The following is a 20,626-nucleotide window of genomic DNA, read 5'->3' on the forward strand; positions in this document are numbered from 1 at the left end:
TAATTTAATTTTATTTAATTTAACTAAAAAAATTAATATGTTTATTTCGATTTAAAAGAAAATAAAATAAAATATTGTAAAAAATGTTTAATTTTTTTTTATTTATTTTTAATATTTTAAGTTTTATCAAATTTTCGTATTTAATTTAATTTAAGAAAGTTAAAAAAATTGAATGAAGTTACTTTTATTTTTTTTTTTTAAATACACATTTTTAAATATTCTATTTTTGAAAAATTTTTTAAATTTTATTAAATTAATAAAAAAAAAAATATAATTAAAAATATTTCAATTTAATTAAATTAATTTATATTCTTTTAGAAATTAAAAAAAAATACAAAAAAAATATTTTTTAATTTATAAAATAAATTATTATTTAAGTATTTTAATATTAATTTTTTTTATTTTTTATATTTTTATTTTCTTAAAATTTTATAAAATATTTTTTTTTTATTTGAATTTATTTAAATATTTTGATTTTTTTTTAAAGTTTTTATTTATTTATTTTAAATATTTTGATGGTATGTTTTTATGTTTTATACTTTAAAAAAATTAAAAATTTTAAAAAGTTCTTTTAATTACTTTAAAAAATTTCTATAATAATAAATTAATAAAAAAAATAATTTTATTGAAAAATTTTCAAAATTATTCATTTTTTTAGGTATAAATAAAATAAAAATAAATTAGAATAAATATTTAATAAAAAAATAAAATTAAAAAATAAAAAATTATTAAATTTTAAATAAAATAATTTAAATAAAAAAATTTTAAATTATTTTAATTAAATGAATTAATTTTTAAAAAAATAAGAAGATTAGCAAAAAAATTAAAATAAAATCCAATAAAATCAACCAATCGTTCCTCAACTGAAAACTTTTTTAATAAACTAAATCTCATCATCTAACAAGATCATCCCACAGCTAAACAAACAAACGGGGCAACAAATTAAACGACTAATAGTCACGAACAAAAGCTTTTTTTTCTTACTTACATTCACACTTGTTCACGCAAAATTTATTAATCCGGAATTCGCAGCAAATAAAAATGTTTTTTTTTTAGAAATAACAAAAGAAGAAGCAACATTTATTGTTTCTGCGACAAAAATAGTTCAAATATGGACAAAAAAACAAAGATTTATTGGTTTTATTGAAAGATTTTTTTTATTATTTTTATTTTATTCATACAAAAATATTTTTTTTAGAGTAATGCAGCTTACAATTGTATGTATGTTTATTTGTGTGTTTAATCATATATTATTTAAAAATATTATTTAATATAAAAAAAAACACTTGAAAGCAAAATATGGCAGAATATAAAAATAAAATCAATTTTTTTCGGATTTATTAAAAATTATTATTATTTAATAAAATGCAAAAATTGACTTTTTGCGGTAACGTTGAAATATTTTTATAAAGATTTTAAGAAAATTTGGTTCATAAATAATAAACTTAGAAAAAAAAGAAGGAGGTTAATATTTTTTTTTATAAGAACAATAAATAACTGAAGAATAGATTAAAGTTAAAAATAGAGAATTTGGCAGTGATGGCGACAATAGCAGAGACAATTTGTGTGGGAACGACAGATTTGAGATCATCAATGCTTGAAATTTGACGATAAGATACTGGCCGACGAATTTTTTTTAAGAGTCGAGATGAAAAGAACAGTAGAAAAAAATATTTACATATTACAACACTCTTTAAAGCGATTAATCTTAAATTATTGAATACTATGATGGATGTTTTTTAGTAACCGTTGTAGGTGTAGCCTCCGCCGTTGCTTCTACCATTTCCGTTGCTTGGATAGTTGTATCCGCCGTTTCCTAATCCGGTGTCTTCGTACCTGATGCTGTAATGAAAAAAAAAAACATTTTTTTAATTTTTGAAGAAAAATTTTTTTTTATCATTTTTGAAGAAAAATTTTTTTTTTTTAATTTTTGAAGAAATTTTTTTTTAATTTCTTGAAGAAAATAAAGTAAAAAAAAACTTACGTTGGATGATATCCAGTTTCATCAGCGTAATATTCAACAATTTGCTTACGACCATCGGGAAGAAGAACAAAGTAACGTCCCATTGTTCGTGAGCCATCACGGGATTCCTTATGACCGAAATCTTGACCAGTTGCGTCGTCTTTCACGTTGTACTCGAATTCGTACTTCGCATCTCCGTTCTGATCATGAGATTTTTTTTTATTTTTTATTTTTGGCAAAAAAAAATAATAAACTAATTAAAATCTTACATCATAATCATCATTTTGACGACCTCCGTTGTTATTGTAGCTATATCCAGCATCGGGAGGACCATATTGACTTGAAGGAGCGGAGGGAACGTTTCTTGGAGGTCCATAGTTTTGACTGGGCAAAATCGCAGCAGTTACAGCAGGAGGTCCGTAACTGTTTGATGGAGGTCCATAGCTTTGAGAAGGAGCTGAAAATTATTTTTTTGTTATTTTTTTAATTTTATAGAAATTATTTTGAGAGAAATCTTAATTTTAAACATTTTTAAAGCCCACAAACTCAAAATTTTTATAAAAATAACAAAAAAAATATATATATCGGTTAAAAACTTAAATTTCAACAAAAATTTAATTTTCTAAAAGATTTTTTAATTATTTACTTTAATTAAATAATTTTAATTTTTTTTTAAATTAAATATTAATTGTTTAAAATTAAATTTAATATAATTTATTTAATTTAATTAAAATTATTTATTTTTTTTTAATTAACTATTATTTTTTTTCAACCTAAATTTTTTGTTAAAATTCATTTTTTTTTGAAAGATTTTTTAATTATTTGCTTTAAAAAATTTTAATAATTATTTTTTTTATTTTAATTATTTTTTACAAAAAAAAAATAGCTTTTAAAAAAAATAATAAATAATTAAAAAAAATTAATTTTAATTAAATTAAATAATTAAAATTATAAATTTTTGAATGCTTTTTAAATTTTTTAAATTTTTATTTTAAATATTTTTTTTTTTTAAATTTATTGTTTATTGTTTAAACTTATTTTTTTTTTAATTTAATAAAAATAATTATTTATTTAAAAGCTTAATATTTTGTTAAAATTCATTTTTTAAAAGATAATAATTTTAATAATTATTTTTTTAAAATTAAAAATTTCTTTTTTTAATGAATTTTAATTTTTAAAAATTTTTTTTGATTAAATTTATGAATTTTTTTGTATTAAAAAATGTTCAAAAAATTAAGATTTCATTTTTTTTGTCTGAAAAAAAAGTTAAAAGTGTCACAGAAGCCCATAACCTGTGTCTTGTATCGGTATCTGGCATCAAGTGTATCAACGACGACTACTTACGTAAATAGACAGTTTTTGGCGTCGTTGGCGGAACATAAGTTCTCTGAATAGGCTTTGGAGGAGGACGCGGTTTAACTGTCGGAGGTAAATATTTCGTCGTCGGTTTTGGGGGAATGTACGTGACGGAAGGAGCAGCTGTTGGAGCTTTGTAAGTGTATCCCTGACTGTGTTGTCTTGGTGTTACGTGTACAGCAGCTGCCGAAGGTCCTGTCGAATCGAATGACGAGAATGCGCTGCGGTGTTCATGTGTGTCTAAAAATTTTTGTGTAAGAATTTTGATTTTTTTTCATGTTTTTTTCTCGTTTTTTTTTACCAAAAGTATGTTCATGATGATGTGAATCGTGTTGTGGCGCTTGTAAGTGTAAGTTTAAGGGAGCAAAATTACCGAATCCATTCGAGACGGGCGGCTCAGCAAACACACTGTTCAGCGTGGCGACGGAAATCAGGACGACAGCAATTTGGAACAACTGCAAAGAGAAGCGAAATGTTACAAAGTTGCATCAAATTAAAATATTTGAGGGTAATTATCGTTAATAATCATCATTATTCATTGAAAAAACGTAAGAATGTCGACTTAATGATGCTCACTCGGCTGATTGAAGAGAAAGGAACGCAAAACCTTGAGCACGAGTCATCATTAATTTTTTTTTTATTAACTTTTGACAACTTTCGGTAGCCAAATTTCATCGTAATAATAATTGAAATCCAATAATCTCACATCTCAGGTTATTTATCGGTGTCGAAAGGTCTTTACGTTAAATAAATCACAACCTGCTCGACACTCGACTGTTAAAAGGTATTTTATTACTCATCAAAATTTACAACATTTCTATTCAGTCGCAAGTGAACGACGAAAAAAAAAACGACAGATTGAAACATATCTCGCTCGTTAACTTTACGTACGGAAGATGGAGAAGATAGATTACAGCAGTAAATGTAATAAAGTCGGCAGAAAATAAAATACAAACTTCGTGGGAAGGCGTACAGATTGAAAAATGATTATTTGTCGTCGTATAATAAAAGTAATGTATCAAATAATGTTAAAATGTAATTGATTCTAATAGAAATTATTGTGGTTTATGGATTAAATTTGCTTTTCTAGAAGTTTATTTGTAATTATTGATCACGATTATGATATTTTTTGTGATATTTTTATTAAAAATTATTTTTCTTTGTGAAATTTATTTTTTAAATATTTTTCAAATAAAATTATTAATTATTTTTTATATTAATTATTAAAAAAAATAATTATAAATAATTAAATATTTAAAAAAATATTTTAATTAATTAAAAAATATTTAAAATAATTTTTAAAAAATTATATGATTTTTTTAAAAAATTTTATGTCAAATTTAAAATATTTATTTTTATTTCTATTAATTTTTTTTACATTGCAAAAAAAATATATATTTAATAAAAATCATCAATTAAAAATTTAATTCATTTAAACTTCTTACTTTTTTTAATTTTTAATTTTAATTAAAATTTTTCATTTTTTTATTTATTTATTTTTTTTTTTGTTATGTAAATGTATATCTTGTCAAAAATAATATATTAAAAATATACAGTATTATTAAATATAACTTTATTTTATAAAAATATTTATTGATTTAAATTTAAAATTTATTTTAATTATTAAAAAAGAAAAAATTTAAAAGAAAAAAATTATAAAATGAAATTTAATTTTCAAAAATGATTCAAAAATTTCTATTATTTTTAAAATTTTAATGTATAATTTATAAATTTAAAAGTTTAATATTTTATTTATTTTTTTTAATATTTTATACTTTTAAAAATTTTCAATTATATTATAGGTAATATTTTATATAATATAAAATAATTTTTTATATTTCAAATTATTATTTTTATTTATATTAACATTAAACATTTATTTTTTACATTGAAAAAAAAATATTTTTTTTAATAAATATAAAATTCATATTAAAAATAAAAAATTATATTATTTTTTTTAATAAAAAAATATAATTGTTTGTTGGTCATATTATAAATTTTTAAAAAATTAAATTTTTAAAAACTAAAAAATGAAAAAAAAAAATAATTTTGAATCAACGAAAATTATTTATTTTAGTTTATTTATTTTTGAACCTTTTAAAAGGTTAACATAAATAATTAATTTAATTTTGTGAACTATTTTTATTAAAATAATTAAAAGCATTATTATAATAATTTAAAATTTAAATATTAATATATGCACAAATAATCATAATAATCGCTCAATTAGTTTACAACCCAGCTTGAACAATAATCAACACCTCAAGTTGTGTACACATTTTTTATAATGATGATTGTTATATTAACAATGTTGTATGTTTTCTGTTATTATGGTTAATGATGTGTATGATGCCATTTATTTTAATAAACAATCATAAAATAGTGTGCACACGAAAAAAAAACTATTTTATCTTTTCAAGCGCAACCTTGCGTTACCTTTTCTTTATTTGTACATTTTTTGTGTGTACGAACTTGAAAATTCCTATATTTGGAGCATTTTTCCATTGTTAAAGGCATATAAAAAAAATATTAATTTATGGCATTCTTTTTATTATTTTTTACCTCCCAAAAATTTGTAACATCGACAAAATTGTAACAAAATAATTGCAAGAAATCGTGAGTTACGATAGTGTCTGAACCATATGGGGTCGTCGGTAGCTGTCATCATGTCAAAGTACGGTTAAAAAGATAAGAAATTCAATTAACCCAATTATTAATTATACATTTATCATGTGCTTTGTTTGAACAAACAAAAGCGAAAGTGTTCCTTTTTACGAATTTGATGCTAAAAAAAGGTCAAAAACTATTAGAGCATCAACTTTGGCATGAAATTAATTAAGTTTTTATCAAAAATGTAATTTAAAATTAACATAAATGTCAAAAATCCGCCCGCAATGCAACAAATCGCCATTAAAAAGTTAATTCTTCATCGTTTTACGGATTTGTAAATCACATAAATTTGTTTTTACCAATAAACATAACGGCAATAATAATCATCATCATAAAATTGCGGCAATGTTTTATTTATTAGATTCATTAAAATAACTTATTTTGTTTATTTTTAATGAAGATGATTTTTCTGGCAGGGATTTTTGCGGTAAAAAATAAAAAAAAATAAATTTAATTAAAAAAAAAATCATCGACATGTGCTCTTGATCTATATTTAATAATGATAATTATTAATTTTTGCAATCTTTTTTTATAAATTATGAAATATTTGATTGTGCCTGCATTGTTATGCGTTTTTGTTACATGAACCTGAACATTGATGTTTTTTGCTACAAAAAAGGTTAGCTTTGAGCGAAAAACTGTGAAGCAAGTGTAAATGATGTTTTTGCATTCACTCGCAATCCACGCGTGATCTTTTGTTAGAGGAAATAAATAATTATTATGTTTAACATTATTTATTTATTTAAAAGAAATAAAAATTAACAATAGACAAACATTTTGAGAAATGGACAAGTTAAGGTCCAATTAAACATGAATCGTCGCAAGAATTAATTTTGAAGTGACACAGAGGTCAAGTTCTGGGAAGTAAATTTTTTGTTTTTTTACGAAAGATTTGTTTTTTTAAGTGACGAACCTTTTTTTTGTAATTTTCTTAATAATTTCAGCTTTAAAATTATTTTTTAATTTTTTCATATTTTTTTTTACTTTAATTTTAATTTCATTAAAATTTTTTTTTAATAATTTTTTTTTAAATATTTAAAAATAGGAAAAAAATTAGTTAAATTTTTCATTAATATTTTCAATTTTTTTCTTTAAAAATATTTTTTTTTAATTTAAAATGATTTAATATTTAAAATATTTTTTTTTAATTTAATAAAAATTATTTTTGACCAAAAATTAAAACATTAATGAAAAAATAATAATTTTAATTTAGAAAAAAATTATTTAATTTTAAAATAAATATTTTTTAAATGTAATTTTAAAAATTATTTCATTAAAAATATTTAATAAAAAAAATATTAATTTTAACATTTTCATTTCTTTTCAAAAATAAATTTTATTAAATTAAAAAATAATAAATTAACATTTTTTTAATTTTGTAAATTTTAATATTTTGAAAAATATTATTTAAAAAAAAAAATCGAAAAAGAAGAAATTATTAATAAAAAAATAATAATTTTGAAATAGAATTTCAATTAAATTTATCATTTTTTAACAATAAATTTTATTAAATTAAAAAATATAATTTATTATTTTTTAATTTAATATTTAAAAAAATTATTAATTCATTATTTTTTAATTAAAAAAAAATATTTTTGACTAAAAATTAAAATATTAATGAGAAAATCAAATTTAAATTAGAAAAAATTAGTTAATAAAAAAAAATAATAATATTTTTCAATTTTAAATTTATTTCATTTTTAACTTTAATTGAACAATTTAAAAAAATATTTTTTTTATTAATTTTATATATTTTTCAAATAATAAGAATTTATACTAAAAAAGTTAAATTTTCACGTACCTTCATGATTATCGTTGTTTTGGTATAATTTTTAGTATCCAAGAAATGTGTATTGTTACACAATCAGAATTAATGTACAAAATATCGAAATAATTCACAATAAAATTGCGTAAAATGTGTTCACTACTTAACTGCAAATAACGAGAGAGAGCAAAAGAGAATATAACGAAAAAAATACTTTTTGAATATTAATTAGTGAAGAACAATAACATGAATAAATGAAGCAAGTTATTATTATTATTATGATGAAAATTGAACCAAAATAATTAAAAAAATATTAAAACAAACAATTTTATGCAAAAATTTATGCAGAATCCACTTTTATGATTTTTTTCTTGTTTTTTTCTGATTTTTTTTTTTGTTGGTAATTAAAATTTTTTTTTACAATTCCATTTTTTTTTTGTTTAATAATAAAAAAATAAATCACTGCTTTATTTATTCTGCTTGTTCTTGTGTGTGAACTTTTATGTAAATAATATATTTTTTTTTACTTTCAGACTAATTTTTGCTACAACTAACCCAGAAGATAGTCAAATTGGTTATGATTTGATACATTCTTGGTCGGCACTATTTATATATCTTTCGATGTTACATTTTGTATCTCGCACAAACACATATGGTTGCCTTTATTTTCGGAGATCGCGTACAGCGAACGGGGTTGAAGTTAGATTTACGTTTGCGGGATTCGCATCTTCGTAGCGCTTCGTGTCGCGTACTCGTCAGTCATACGGAAAGATCAAAAGATGCACAGTACGTTGTTCGCAGTAAGGTGACTGTCTCATAGAAGAAGTTTTTCGAGCAACATTGTAGCGACGACGAAAAATCATCGTGATCTGAAAAAGAGAGGGAAACGTGTAAATTGGGTGGCTTTTGAATGTTTCGTGTAATAATTTGTAATAACTTACGACATTTTGTTCTAATTTTTGCACACAGCGACGCGCGAGACATTAATCAATCAGACAACTTTCAAGTCCTTGTCCATCTTAATAGTTTTTCAATATTTTGAAGGATTGACGGAGCGATTTCAATTAAGATGATTGAACAAAACTTTTTTTTTTTTTGAATATAAAGTAAAAGGTCCAATAATGACATAATTGAATGCGCAGCTCAACATGCGAATGTTCGCTAAAAAAGTAAGTGTGATTGTCAAGAAATTAGTTCAAACCACATGATTAATGATCTCTCGTCAACTTTGACCCATATTAGCAGGTTTATTGTCTAATTGATGGGTTAATGAAGGAAGTTCATCCTAAATTGTAAAAAAATCGTTTATTAAATAAAATAAAGGTTATTATTAAAAGAATTGATGCGGCATGACCAGTTTTAGTCTTGAACTCATTTTTGCATGGAAATTTAATGCAAATTTAATAATTTTTTGAGAGTTATTGTGATATGTTAAAATTGAAAAAAAAAATTATATGAGAGGTAAAGAACAAAAATTTTTAAATTTTTATAAATTTTTGCTCTATTACTTTAGATATTTTTATTTATTTATTATTATTTTGTTTTTTGAAATAAAAAATTAAATAAATTGAAATAAATTTCGAAAATAAAAAAAAATTATTTAAAAAATTTTCTTTTTTTTGTATGAATTTTACTTTTCACGAAAAAAATTATAAAATTACAAAATTCTTTCTTTAAATAAATAAATTAATTTTAATTTAATTTATAATTAAAATTTTTTATATTAAATATATATTTTAAAGCAAAAAATTAATTAATTTATTATTTTAAGAAATTTTTATTAATTAATTAAATTTAAAAAAAAACAAAAATTTTTTTTGAAGAAAAAATTATACAAAAATAAAAAAAATGAATTAAAAAATATAAAAAATAAAAATAGCAAAAATTTTAATAATTAATTATTTTAAGAAATTTTTTATTATATTTGCAGAAGTAAAATTGATAAAAATAAAATAAATGAAAAAAAAATTCAAAATATATTTTAAAAAAATATTTAAAATTAATTTTAATTAAAAAAATTATTGAAAGAAAAAAAATTTAAAAAAAATATTAAAAATACATGAAAAATATTATAAAAAAAATATTAAAAAATTCTAAATGTTGATAAAAGATAATTGAAATTTGCGATTTTTTATGGCTTTCACATGTTTAATATATTTAAGAAATTTCAACTTCACAGAATCTTTCAAACGTGTTTTGACAATAATTTTTTTTTCTAAATTTTTGCAAAAAAAAAAAGTGAATGACCCAATTCCCTGAAGTAACAAATAAATCTCTTAAATACTTTAATTAACTCATAATGTCTTGTCATAACTCAAACATTTCATTCCTGTCTAAAAAAAAAATAAAAATTAAACAACAAACCTTTCACTCCCCTCATCTCATAGCGTCGCATCGCGTTTGTCCCAATTTACAACAAAATGTTAATAATTTGTTCATTAATGTCTCGTTTTAATTATTAATAAGACCTGACGTGCTTTACCACACAACGCAACAAATAATGATGCTCGTACTAAATATTTTTCGTTACAAGAAAAAAAAACAAGCTAATTACTCGAAATTGCTTAGAAATATTGTTAGTTTGTTACAACGTCATAACAATAATTAAAACAAATTAATAAGTCTTTTGTCTAAATTATTATGTTAAAAATTATTAAATAAAAGGTGACACACGTTCAAATTATTTATTTAGTATTTTTTTGCGAATGAAAAGTGTGTCAAGCAACTTCCTAACCAATTACCAATTTACGGTTAAAATTTATCCAGAAGGCACAATTTGACGCACTTTCAAAATTAGCTTGGCCTTGTTGTTTTAACTTAAGATCGAACAATAAAATTTAATTGGCAATTTATTATCAAAATTAGTTATTTATTTAAAAAAAAAAAATAATTAATTTTTAAAAAATTTCAAGAATTTATTTTTTTAAGGAGGCATCTTCCTCTAATATGTCAGAATATTGTTAAGAATTTTTTTCAATATGATATTAATTTTTTTTAAACAAACGAACAATACCTCATGATGATTCTTATCTTTTTTTTTTATTAAAAACATAAATTTTTGTTTCTTTGTTGTAAACAAGTTTGCAATTTTGCAGCTAAATTAAGTTGAATTGGTTAACAACTATCATTTTTCTATTTAGTGCGAAATTTTCCTCATCACAATCTATATCATTAAATGTAGACATTCTCTACCTGATGCAACGCCAATTTTTTTCATGGCGCCATTCATTAATGGCGACGAATAAAATAGGGCCTTTTCTCAAATATTTTTAAATATTTGGAAATTTTAAATATTAGTTCAAATTTCAATGGAAACTCGTCAAAAAATTATTATTATATTAAAATTTTTAGTTTTTACTTCAATTCAGCTATTTAAAAGTTTAATTCAGCTTATTCAGCAAATAAAAAATTTTAATTCAGCAAATTTCAATTAATTTTTTTTAAATTTTTATTTCCTTTCAGTAAAATTTTTAGTTTTTACTTCAATTCAGCTAAAAAAATTCGTATTCAGCAAATAACTCAGATTTTTAATTACAGTTCTTGAAATTTGTTTCAATTCAGCTACTTAAAAGTTCAATTCAGCTTATTCAGCAAATAAAAAATTTTAATTCAGCAAATTTCAATCAAATTTTTAATTTTTGTTTGAAAAGGAAATTTTTAATATTATTTCAAATTTGAAAAAAAAATTATTTGAATAAAAAACTGAGCAAAAAAGCTTTCAAAGTCGAATAAATTCAAAATAAAAATTTTTTAAATTTTTTTACGACGACACCATTAATGGATGGCGCCTAATATTTTCGCAAACTATAATGAAACAAAGTTGTTGTTGTCGAAGCTTTAATAAAGACTTAAAAACATTTCCCATCGTCATCATCATGGTAACGCACTCTGAAGTTAAATGTTTTTTTTAAGACAAAACAAAAAAAAAATAAAAAATTGACTCACTTTTCCCCGACGTACTATTTAATCTACATTTAATGTCTGCACGATTACCAATTGTATTGGATGCGGTGATTGTGACATCATTTGAATACAAAAAAAAAATTCTGCTGCGAGACGAAAGGTTTCACAGCTAATAAGCTATATGTCCATAAAATTGTCTGGGTTAATTGAAACACTTACACATACATTTTACCGTATAATAATTATTATTATCTTCAAATTGAATAACATATTAAGCAGTAACATCAGCTTTATTACGATATCTTTTGTTTAGAGTGTGACCAATTTCATACAATTTTGAGCTAAAAATTTTGCTCCAATAATAAAAATGTCACCGATCGAAAAAAATATGAATGAAAAATGATGACGAAATAAGTTTATCTGGATTTGCGATCAGAACACGTTCACCGAAAATAAAAATCTACATGAGAGTTTATTAGCTGCGGTTATGTTTCAATTGCATCTTTAAGGTCAAGTTAACACTTCTGTTTGATGTTGAGTGAAGCTGAAAAATTATTACATAGAATGGTAAGTTATTTGTTTGTAAATTTAAATGATAAATATCTCTCATCATCATCGTCTTCTTCTTATTCGCTTATGCTCCGTCTTTATTTTAATAATAAATTATTTTGTTATAAAGAATAAAAAAAAAACAAAAGTGAATATAAATTAAAAATTATTTAAAGCAACTTTGTATTCTTTATTTCTATTTTTAGCGTTCTACTCGGAAATGAGTTTAATTAAAATGACGGAGATGCGGTAAAATGAGTTTAATGAAAAATGTCTCTAAACTCTTCCTGTTAAACTTTTTTTTTAATTTGAATTAATATTTTTAATTTTTAATTCAATTCAGCTTATTCAGCAAATAAAAAATTTTAATTCAGCAAATTTCAATCAAAGTTTTTAATTTTTATTTTAATTCAGAAACAAAAAACTCAAATTCAGATAATTTAAATAAAAGTTCTTGAATTATGTTTCAATTCAGCAGTTTACAAGTTTCAATTCAGCAACTTATAAATTTGAATTCAGCAAATTTAAATAAAATTATTAATTTTTGTTTTAATTCAGCAGCTATAAAATTCAACATTTAGCTTCAATTCAGCAACTAAAAAAATTTAATTTAGCGAATTTCAATTAACTTTTTTTTAATTCAGCAACTTAAAAATTATTTTTTTTTAATATTCGATCACAATTCTAAAATTCGATTTAATTCAGCAGCTGAAATTTTGAATTCACTTGAAGAAAAATTTTTATTCAGCAAAATATTTCAAAACTTTTATTTTATTTTCCTTTATTATAAATCGATTTTTGTTTTTCTTTTAGAATTTAGTTGTTGAATATCCTCAAGTTTTTTTTATTAATATAATAAACGAAAAGTAAAAGAAAAAATCCTGATAAAAAAAAATCAATTTTAATGAAGTTCAATCAAAACAGAGCTCGTGTCAAAAAACATAATTAAACATGAAAAAAATGCAATTCTAACAAATTGATTCAATTCCGAATTTCGTAACGAAAAACTCATCATTTTAAGTGCACCTCAGCAAGAAGTTAAGTAAGTAAAGTACATCATGTAAGTTAACAGTAACACACGTTTCACATTAAACTAACAAAGAACAATTTAGAGCAGTAATGTTGGCGATGTACTATTGCCGGCATTGCACGACAACGATGATGAGATGATTGTATGTATTTTACAGAAGATATTTTTATAAAAAATGTAAATATTATTATGCAAATTCGTGCAACTCAAATTTTCGTTCATAAACCATCATAAAATATTTTTATAATGAATTTGCTTTGATCTAGATTTTTTTTTTGAGTTTCATGATTTCTAATTATTCGCGTGACACAAACGATCTTCTCTTAGAACAATGGAATTTTTAATTGACGGAAATTGATCGGAATCCATCAAAAAAAATTGTTTTGATCTGTTATGATTTATGTCTTTTTAATGCAGAAATATTTTGAGTCCCAGACAAACGTGTAATAATAATTATAATTATTTTGTGCAGCATCGCCAATATGAACAAAACACAAGATTAATGATGACTTTTATTAGACACGATTTCATCTACCGAGCATCTGAATGTGGAAAAGTGCAATTGATGAATTGAAATAGCGAGCACAAAAGCCATGCAATGATGTAATATGTTGCAATTTATAGTGATAAAGCAATTAAAGAAGATTATGTATGGCTATTACTTTGAATATGTTCGAACCACGCGCAGATAATAAAATACTTCGCACATGTGTTTTTTGTGTCTGTGTCTGCTGCAATTGAAAGGAGAACAAAAAACTGGCGTGATGTGTGTGAGTGAATGTGGGTTAAGAATTGAAATAATGTGTCTTCCAATTAAAATTATGCGTAATAATTAGTTGTTTGTTGTTACTTGTGCTGTTGTTAATTGAAATTTATTCCTTCTTTTTATGGAGCAATAAATTTATTGCATGAAAAATCGCTTTTCAGAGGATTTTTGTCCGTATAAGCTTATGAAAAATTCAATTCAGCAAAAGAAAAATTTTTATTCAGCAAATTTCGAGCAAAATTTTTAACTTTTTATTTCAATTCAGCAACTTACAAATTTATATTCAGCAAATTCAGCAGCTGAAAAAAAATTAAAAAGGCAAATTTTAACATTTTTATTTCAATTCAATAATTCAATATTAATTCAGCAAATTTCAAAATAATTCTTTCACATTAAATTTTTATTCAGCAACTTCATATTCAGCTCATTTTTTGAAAAAAAAAATCATACTCTGTTTATTGAAAATTTAATAGCAAAATTTAATAAAAAATTTCACATTTTTATTTAAATTCAGCAATTGATAAATTTATATTCAGCAAATTTCGAACAAAATTTTTAATAAAAAATTTCAATTCAGCTGGAAAAATTCCAATTTAAAGTAAGAATTTCAATTTCAAAAATGTCAAAATTTTTTTTTTAATTCAGCAGTTTTTGATTTTTAATTCAGCAAGCAAAATTTTTGTATTTTGTTTAAATTCATCATCTTATGAATTCATATTCATCAAATTTTGAACGAAACTCTTAGATTTTTATGGAAAAATTTTAATTCAGCAAAATTTGATAAAAATTTTTCTTTAAATTCAGCAACTTCTAAATTTATATTTCATGAAAAAATCTAATTCAGCAAAGCTGAATACTTTCTAAATATACAAAAAATGTAAAATTTGTATTCAGCAACTATAAATTACTCAGCTGAATAAAAATTAAAAATTTTTTTTAGTTCAATTAATTAAACCAAGGTTCTCTTACCTTTCAGAAAAGTCACATATTAAAGCATAAATGAACCCTGAAAGCGAAAAATCTTCATAAGAACGTTAAAAAACTAACAACATCGCATCAATTACAATTAATTATGTTGCAATAAACCAATCGCTCATTTTGTTTCTTTACCGCTGCTTGCCATGCTTCGATCCGCAATTTAAACTAGTTTCGTGTCATAAAAGTAAATATATTTTTTTTTTCGTTTGCAATGAACTAAAGTATCATCATCTCAATGTTTGATCGTGAACATTATTCAGGTAAAGTGCTGCTGCTTCTGCCTTCCATCGATGTTTGATCATGATTTCTGTCGAAGATAAATAATTGTAATGAGGATTAAGTGAAAATTGCTGCTCAGCGGGAGGTCTAGAATTTATTAAAGATGAAAATTTTAGGAGATTGAAAGTAAAAGGTGTCAAAATTTGTCACAAAATGCTGGATTGCATCATAAATAAACGCTCTCAAGTAAGAAGGCGAAGAAGTAGGTTATTTATTTCACGCTTTTTGTACGCATCTCGATGCCGACCACGATAACTTCAACAGGTGAATTTGTGCAATCAACTTACCTTTCCCTTAAATTATTTTATGCTGGTTCGCTTTGTGATTTATTTGAATCGAAATCAAATCAAATCAGGAGAAGGTGCGTGTTGGAATGCAATGTTCAGCTGTCCATTTCAGGTAAGTAGAAAAAAATTTTAGACAGTTAGAGAGATAAGTTTTTCGCAAAAATGTAACTGGAGCGAAAATTTTCTACCTCATATGCGTAAAAATTTCTCAATTTCTTTTGTTCTTTCAAACTTTGTACAAATTTCGATTGTTTGTGCATTCTCCCATGTACTTTTACCTGAAAATTTACAATTGTTCGTCTTGACAACATGCAAAATTTATTGACTCGAATTGTGTCTCAAACGTAGCGTAAAATTAGTTTCAATAGCCCGTCGACTCGCCGTTCGTCGTCGCTTGCTTGCTTGCACATAAAGAGCCATTACATGCGCTGTTATTTTTGCGCAATGGAAGCTACTTTTAATTAACACATTGTCTCTCTTTAAATTTTTTCGACGATTATGAGGATCGAGAGTGAGTGACATAATGACATCAAGGAAGCAAGTCAAGGTGTTCCGAATTAGAGATGCTCTCGAAAACACATTTCCTTGAACTCGCTCGCGTTAATAATTACTCAAAAAAAAAGAGTTGAACTCACGTTTGGCTTTGTTTACAAATTCAACATAATAAGCTATTATTATGAGAAATCAATTTTTGAGAAAATGACGAAGATGAAGAAGAAGCGTGTTCGATAAACGATTTAAAGTTCAATAAACGCTCCGGAAGTGTTTTTGCTCAGGTTTTAATAATGAGATAATGATCGGATTTAAATTGTTTAGAGTTAAGCTTTAAAGATGAGTTTGTGACCTAATAAGAAGCGTGCATTGCGTGTAAAGAACTTTTTGTGTATGGTAAGTTTTGATTTGAGCGCTTTTTTTAAATTTTGCTTTTTATTTAGCAACTTACAAATTTTTATTCAGCAAATTACAAATTTCAATTCAGCAAATTTCGTTACAAGTTTTTAACATTTTATTTGAATTCAGCAACTTATGAAAATTTCAATTCAGCAAATTTTTTACAAGCTTTTAACATTTTATTTGAATTCAGTTACTTATGAAAATTTCAATTCAGCAAATTTTTTACAAGCTTTTAAAATTTTATTTGAATTCAGTTACTTATGAAAATTTCAATTCAGCAAATTTTTTACAAGCTTTTAGAATTTTATTTGAATTCAGATACTTTATAAAAATTTTAATTCAGCAAATTTTTTACAAGCTTTTAAAATTTTATTTGAATTCAGTTACTTATGAAAATTTCAATTCAGCAAATTTTTTACAAGCTTTTAAAATTTTATTTGAATTCAGCAACTTATGAAAATTTCAATTCAGCAAATTTTTTACAAGCTTTTAGAATTTTATTTGAATTCAGCAACTTATGAAAATTTCAATTCAGCAAATTTTTTACAAGCTTTTAGAATTTTATTTGAATTCAGCAAATTATAAAAATTACTTTATAAAAATTTTAATTCAGCAAATTTTTTACAAGCTTTTAAAATTTTATTTGAATTTAGTTACTTATGAAAATTTCAATTCAGCAAATTTTTTACAAGCTTTTAAAATTTTATTTGAATTCAGTTACTTATGAAAATTTCAATTCAGCAAATTTTTTACAAGCTTTTAAAATTTTATTTGAATTCAGTTACTTATGAAAATTTCAATTCAGCAAATTTTTTACAAGCTTTTAGAATTTTATTTGAATTCAGTTACTTTATGAAAATTTCAATTCAGCAAATTTTTTACAAGCTTTTAAAATTTTATTTGAATTCAGTTACTTATGAAAATTTTAATTCAGCAAATTTTTTAAAAATGGAAAATTTCAATTCAGCAAAGCTGAATACTTTCAAAATTTATTAAAATATAAAATTTTATATTCAGCAAGTATTATAAAGCTGAATTCAAGTAAAATTAATTTTTTTGAGCTGAATTATTTAAATTTTATGAAATTTTTCAAAAAAAATATAATTTTTTTATTTAAAAAAAAATATTTAATTATAAAATTTAATTTAAAATTAAAAAAAGAAAAAACCCACAGACAGACCTCTAAAATACAATTTTTTTTTTACAAATTTTTTTTCAGATGAAATCATCCACGCACATCATCCCTTATACAGGATCTCACGTTTTCTCCCACAAATTACTTCAATTATTGCCTTTTTCGACGAATTTTATTACTTCTAAACAAATCAAGAGCACGCAATTCACAAAGCTTAGAATCGAATGACGAGTCGAAAAAACAACAAAGCGACTTTTTGTGTAACAATCTCATGGAAGAATTTTGCAACTTACTTCATAACACTTCATATTTTACAAATTACGATCATCATCGCGCTACTTTTAGCTCATGAGATAGATCGAGTAATATGCAAATAAATGCAAGCAAGTAAGTTTAATGATTTAACACACATGATCGTTCTCAACCTTGAAGTAATGCTCATTAAAAATGTGCGCAGCATCGAAATGTAGTTCATTCAAGTCCTTTTAACTTTTTGTGATTGATTTTTTTTCAGGTTTGGAGATTGTTTCCTGAGATACGTGACCGAAGAAAAAATGTTGCAATGAATTTGTGGACCTCCAATGCAGTTTATGGGATGGCAAATGTAAATTTAAGTGAACATTAACACGTTGTTTATCATCCCATTTTGCTCTGAGGCAGTTTTGGTTACAAGAAGAAGATTAAAAAATTGAAGATTTATCATCGCGGAAGAGTTTTTAAAGAGGATTAAAGTCATTTTGAGCATAATTCGAACGCATGAAAAAACTCAAAACGGGAGCAAAATGCGTGGGAGTCAAAACAAAACAATTACAGTGACATTGAGATACAATTTTTAATCGTCTAATAAATGTTTTGTGTCGTTTTTAGTAGGATTACAAAAAGCGCGATGCCATAATAACTCCATTCAAAGTAAGTACTTTTGATGACAATAAAGCCTTTTGTCACTCACTCGTTATTTTTTGCAGTAAATAACCTGCTTTGCAGCGCCATGAGAGAGGATTGAAACAAAAAAGTGTTGAGAAATTACCAAATAAGCAACTTTGGTAAGTGCGACGGCGTTCAAGGTCATTGTCAAACTTTCAATTAATCCAAACCAAGCAAAAAAAAAAAGCAATGAAGATGTAACGAGCACACGTTCGGACATTATCAGGAACTGAAAATCACAAAAAATAATTATAATTCATCCCAATCGGCGTCATTAATCATTTTTGGTGCGTTGATTGGTGTCGGCGCGTATGCAATTAGATGGCGAGGAATGATCTATTTACGGAGCGTGGCGAGCGCAATCATTAGTTAAGTCAAAAGTTGATGGCTGAAGGTGAGCAGCAACAGGTAGTAATAGACAATTTCTCGGAGTTTTGCTTCGATTTACTTAATTTTTTTTTTTTTGCAATTACTGAAAGGGCCTTGGATTTATTTATTGACTTTAAGCGATAAGGGAGACAAAAAGTTTTTTTGTTCAGTTTTTGATTTTTGCAAAGTGTTAGTAATTTGTATTCAGAAAAATTTAATTTTTAATATTTAAGATTTTTTTTATTAGAATTAAAAAATATTTTTATTTATTCATTGAAGGAGCTGATGAAATGATGTTTTTTTTCAAATAAAAAAATAAATAATTTATTAAAAATTTCATTTAAATTTGAAAAATTTGACATTTTATTATTAATTTCATTAAAAAATTAATAATTATAATTAAATTAAAATTTTATTAATTTTAAATTTTACTAAAAATTTAAAAAAAAATTTCTCCAATTTTGTTAAGAAACAATCGTGAAGTGAAAAAATTGAAGAAGAAAAAAATATTTTTTTATTAATTTATTTTTAAATATTTAATTATAAATTAACTTCCAAAATTATTTTAAAAAATTAAAATTTAATTTAAATTCAGTATTTTTATTGAAGATGAAAAATTCAAATAATTTTTTTAATTAAAAATTTAAAGACTCAAAATTATTTTTTTAAATATTTTTAATTTTTTTTCAAAATTATTCTTTAAATTGAGTTATTTTTATTATTATTTTTTTTAATTATTGATTTTAATTAACTTTTAATTTTTTTTTGTTTCTTTAATTTTTAAAATTATTTTTTATTTTTTAAATTATTTTTTAAATTAATTTCAATTTGTTTTTAATTTTTTATATAAAAAAATTTAAAATTTAATTTAATTTAAATTTAAATTGTTTAAATTAAATTAAATTATTCAAAAAAAAATTAAATTTATTTAATTTTTTTTTAAAAATAATAATTTAAAGTTAATCAATTTATTAAATTATTAATTATTAAAATAAAATTAAATAAAAAAAGTAATTTTTTCTTCTCCAATTCTTTCACTTCTCAATTGGAGAAAATTCTTTTAAATTATTTCTTGATATATTTAATATTTTTTTTTTGTAATTTGTAAATGGTTAAAGAACTCATGTCACTTAATTAAGTTAAAATATTTTTATTTTAAATATTTTTTTATTGTCTCCTGAACAAAAAATTTAACTTATTAAAATTTTAGTTTTAATTAATTTCATTTTTCATCCGATTTTTCTTAACTAAGAAGTCAGAAAATTTGAATTAAATTTTCAAAAATAACATTTTTGATTTTCTTTTTAGGTACTTTCATCAACTTTACATCGAACATCTTCAAACAACGAAATGGAGACGACTTGTCAATAAAAAAAAATAAAAATTGTCATAAAACTCTAATGGGCCATTAATCCACATTTTGAAAGGTAACATATGCAAATAATTTACCGCACATTGATGTCTCTCATAAATTTTCAGTGCATTCATCGCGTATTTATGCTTAGAACGTTTTTTTTTGTGATAAGTGAATGGCAACGGACAATTACTTTTTGAATGTTTATGATGGATATTGATGCTCTCTTTGCCAACGAATCGGATGATGATGTCGTCGATGATGTAATAACACATGTTACACGCTAATTGCGTCGAGGATATATTTGTTTACGACTGACTTTAAGCATCAGCAGAAGAAGAAGAAAAACCACAACCTTGCACGACGAACAACTTTTCGCAAATCGCTTTGTTTGTCGCAGCTCG

The 20,626-nt window shown here is 23.0% G+C and overlaps 1 protein-coding gene across 1 annotated transcript; it reads right to left on the reverse strand.

The window, feature by feature from the left end:
• Nucleotides 1–1,739: 1,739 nt before the first annotated feature.
• Nucleotides 1,740–18,644, reverse strand: LOC134837154 (uncharacterized). Its single transcript, XM_063852500.1, has 6 exons — nucleotides 18,603–18,644; nucleotides 3,621–3,774; nucleotides 3,308–3,559; nucleotides 2,233–2,420; nucleotides 1,985–2,163; nucleotides 1,740–1,842 (listed from the first exon to the last, which is right to left on the reverse strand). The coding sequence occupies exons 1-6, from the start codon at nucleotides 18,642–18,644 to the stop codon at nucleotides 1,740–1,742; spliced, it is 918 nt and encodes a 305-aa protein (XP_063708570.1).
• Nucleotides 18,645–20,626: the final 1,982 nt, after the last annotated feature.

This window comes from Culicoides brevitarsis, chromosome 1, assembly GCF_036172545.1.
Source record: "Culicoides brevitarsis isolate CSIRO-B50_1 chromosome 1, AGI_CSIRO_Cbre_v1, whole genome shotgun sequence".
Lineage (NCBI taxonomy): Eukaryota > Metazoa > Arthropoda > Insecta > Diptera > Ceratopogonidae > Culicoides > Culicoides brevitarsis.

Coding starts and splice junctions, on each gene's coding strand:
- LOC134837154 (XM_063852500.1), bottom strand. CDS start 18,644: ATGACCTTGAACGCCGTCGCACTTACCAAAGTTGCTTATTTG. Junction 2,421..3,307: donor GCCAAAAACTGTCTATTTAC/GTAAGTAGTCGT, acceptor AATAATTTTCAG/CTCCTTCTCAAAGCTATGGA. Junction 1,843..1,984: donor GAAACTGGATATCATCCAAC/GTAAGTTTTTTT, acceptor TTTTCATTACAG/CATCAGGTACGAAGACACCG.